The following is a 970-nucleotide window of genomic DNA, read 5'->3' as shown; positions in this document are numbered from 1 at the left end:
TCTCTCTCTCTCTCTCTCTCTCTCTCTCTCTGTTATAAATGAATTGAGAGTTATAGTCATATGAGGGATACGGAAAAAAAGAAGAAATTAAAAACGCTAAATTTAATTAATGAATTAGATTCGACGTAAGGAGTATTAAAGAGTGATGAACAAAGATGGAATAAAAAAAAGAAAGAAAAAGGAAGTTACAGTAGAAGTAAACAAACATATTATATCAAATTTAATCTAAAATTAAATTTAGTAAAATTTTAAAAATATTAATCACAACAGTAGATAATCATGATAATATATTAAAAATTATAAGAAAAAAAGCAATTGAAATAAATTTGAGGTGAAAAATGAAAATAATTTTATTATTTAAATATTTTAAAATTTCTTCTCTTTTTGAGAGATATTAAAATAGAAATTGAAAGAATTCCAATCAGTTTTTTCCGTTTTTCTTTATCAAAAATAAAATATTTCTTTGCATCAACCAATATTTTTGTTAAACCCCGCATTATCATTTACATCGATGTCATATGGCGCTGATGGTAGTGGCGCTATTGGTAATGATGATGATAATGATGGTGATTGTTTCGTAAGTGATAGATTGATAGATACATCATTATTTAGGAAAAACGAAAAACCGAATGATTCTTTACCAATGCTTTCCATCACAAAAACATCCTTTCAAATAAGTACCATAAAAAATTGACCGACAAATTTAATCATTTAATTTTTAGTCAATCTTTTCATATCTATCTGTAACATTATGTATGTTTTTCAAGGTTATATGCCATTCATTTCATTCATTCATTCATTCATCCATTCGTTCATTCATTCATTCATTTATCCAATCATTCACTTGTTTCTTTATCTGTTCATTCATCTGTCAATCCAATCATTCATCCATTCTTTGATTTATTTATTTCTTTCTTCATTCATTCATTCATTCATTTAATCATTCAAATTAGTTCAGTCATTTATTCAT

At 25.5% G+C, this 970-nt stretch overlaps 1 protein-coding gene across 1 annotated transcript; it reads right to left on the bottom strand.

The window, feature by feature from the left end:
* Positions 1–468: 468 nt before the first annotated feature.
* LOAG_16008 (hypothetical protein) lies at positions 469–654 on the bottom strand (the record flags this gene model as incomplete). The annotated part of the gene is made up of 1 exon (XM_003151496.1): positions 469–654. One exon carries the CDS (start codon positions 652–654, stop codon positions 469–471), a length of 186 nt encoding a protein of 61 aa, XP_003151544.1.
* Between the last annotated feature and the right edge of the window lie 316 nt (positions 655–970).

Source organism: Loa loa, assembly GCF_000183805.2.
Source record: "Loa loa unplaced genomic scaffold supercont3.3568, whole genome shotgun sequence".
NCBI classification, from domain to species: domain Eukaryota; kingdom Metazoa; phylum Nematoda; class Chromadorea; order Rhabditida; family Onchocercidae; genus Loa; species Loa loa.
The sequence above is the reverse complement of the archived record's forward strand: the minus strand, read 5'-3'. Positions and strand labels throughout refer to the sequence as shown.